At 34.4% G+C, this 2,438-nt stretch overlaps 1 protein-coding gene across 1 annotated transcript; it reads right to left on the bottom strand.

Moving 5' to 3' along the window:
• Window positions 1-2: 2 nt before the first annotated feature.
• Window positions 3-1,466, bottom strand: TM35_000262140 (uncharacterized protein; the record flags this gene model as incomplete). Its single annotated transcript, XM_029027951.1, has 1 exon — window positions 3-1,466. A coding segment is annotated over one exon (1,464 nt), but the record flags the coding sequence as incomplete, so codon positions are not given.
• Between the last annotated feature and the right edge of the window lie 972 nt (window positions 1,467-2,438).

Genomic DNA, 2,438 nt, shown 5'->3' on the forward strand with positions numbered 1-2,438 from the left:
TCTGCTTGTTTACCGAGTAATTTCTGTTTCTCTTCATTATGGTGTTTCTTTTTATTAGAGATATGTGTTCCTGGTGTCCTTGCTGCACCTACTGTAGGCGATGGGATATGCACAACGGTTGGTTTATGCTTTTCATGTTGTTGTTGTTGTTCTTCCTCCTTTTCTTCCCCATGATGATAACCATCACTTCTACCACCATGCATAGATGATACACTTCCTCTTCTTCCTCCTTCTTCTCTTTCTCTTTCTCCTTGTTGTTGATGAGATAATGATAATGATAATTGTTGTTGTTGTTGTTGTTGAAAAGGTGGAGGTATGGTCTGTTGTGTAGATAATGTCCGAGTGGCTGCAGCTTCTTGCATAATCCGTCGGTGTTGAGCTTCTAATTCCCGTTGTCGTTGTTGTTCTCGCCGCTCTGCGTAATATCCCCAAATAAGTGCATATATACTTATCATCATAGATAATAACATATCCCGCAATACATAGGGAGGATACCACATCCAACTGAGAATATCAATATCCACAATATAAGAAGGAATAATATGAATATGCCAAAGTGTAATGGGCGTGGTAAAGATTAATAGTAATAGTGGAAGAATAAGGGCAAAGGCATTCTGTTGCCACCATACCGTTTCTGCAGAGTTCTGATCCACATATACACGCATTTTACATGTGAAATTATTTGCTGTTGCGATATAACCACGACGAGCATTAATAATAAAATAATACGATTGATCCACAATAGAAGGTTCCACTCGTAACATTACAGTTGGAAGTAATTCACAAAAGGCACTATTATCCAACATTGTGGCAATGGCATTCCAAAATAAAGACCATGCATTTTGAGAGGAATTCACTACACTATCTCCATGTTCAGTTACTTGACGGATTTCCACATTTATATAATATCCTCTGCAATTGTCTATAGAGATACTCTTATCATAACGATGTTCAAGGAGTTGGGCTACAATGTTAATAATATTTCCAGCCTCTCCACTTATATTCATAATATATCGAGAACTATCCGTCATCTCTACTAACGACATACTGTTTTTAGAAGTAACCTTTTCCACACGTTCCTCAATTTGAATATAAGAGTGAGGTACAATGAAAGAATCCGGTTCCTTTACATGAACATCACTGGAATGAGCCGCCCAAATATCCTCCAGATCATTTGTATTCGTGGTATAATAGTTATTACTACTACTACTACTTTCACTATCTTCACTATTTGCTACGACTGCAAGTGTAGCGAAGGCAATAGGAGGACCGAGTGAAGCCTTCATTTGACTTGCACTTAACTCCATCTTATGATGGGCCACTTCTTGTATTCCTTCCCCTTCACTGGGCTCAGATGGGATGGGTGGGAGTTTATAGCCATAGGCCACAAATGAAACGGTCAACAAGAGAAGAGGAATAGATGCAATATATAGTGGGAAATACGGGTCACGTAGTCGAAACCGCATATCTTCTTTTCTTTTTTCTTTTTCCTTTTCTTTTTCCTTTTTTTTCTCTTTGTTTGTTTGTTTGTATTTTCCCTACTTACGATTTCTCTTAAACTAAATGGTAATAGTATCGCAAGGAATGAGAAACGAATTTTTTTTTTCTTTCTTTATTCAATAAAGCAAGAAAGAAGGTATATCTATATATATATATGTATATATTTACCTTGATTTTCCTTTCAATATATATATATCCCTGTATATTTCCTGGCTTCTTTTATTCTTTTCTTGTGAAGGGAACGATGATATGATTTTTATGCTTTTAGTATATATATATATATATATATATATATATATATTCGCTTAATTTCTTTTTTTTTCTTTCTTTTTCTTCTTCTTTAAGAATTCCAAACTTCCCTAGTCTTTCCGTACCTTTCTCTTCAGGTTTCTACACTGGTGGTTTAACTAATGTAATTAATAATACACTATTGACTCCCTTTATACTTCTAAACCTTCACCCCAGTACTATAGTAAAATAAAAAAAGAGAAGGAGAAAAAAGAAAAAGAATAAACAAATAATAAAGATAGTGAAAGATCCCCCTCTCTCTCTCTCTATATATATATATATATATATATATATATACGCATAGTCTACAAAGATAATAATAACAACAACAACAGCAGAAACATATTAATTAGTATAATAATAATTATTTTTCTTTTAAAAATCGATGCCAAACACTTCATCCTCCGCAAACACATCACATGATTCCTTCTTTTCATGTATTTGTTGTTGCCGCTTTGGCTGTGGTCCCTCCACACCGCTGGTGAGTTCCGCCTCCCGCAATGCCTGCAGATGTTGAGATAAGGCATTTAATTTAAACGAAAAGGAATCCTCAACATTATCTACATCCCCATTATTATTATTATTATCCTTATCTTCATTCTCATTATCCTCATTATTATTATTATTATTATTATTATTATTATTATTAT

Source organism: Trypanosoma theileri, assembly GCF_002087225.1.
Source record: "Trypanosoma theileri isolate Edinburgh chromosome Unknown TM35_Tth_26_V1, whole genome shotgun sequence".
Taxonomy (NCBI): Eukaryota; Euglenozoa; class Kinetoplastea; order Trypanosomatida; family Trypanosomatidae; genus Trypanosoma; species Trypanosoma theileri.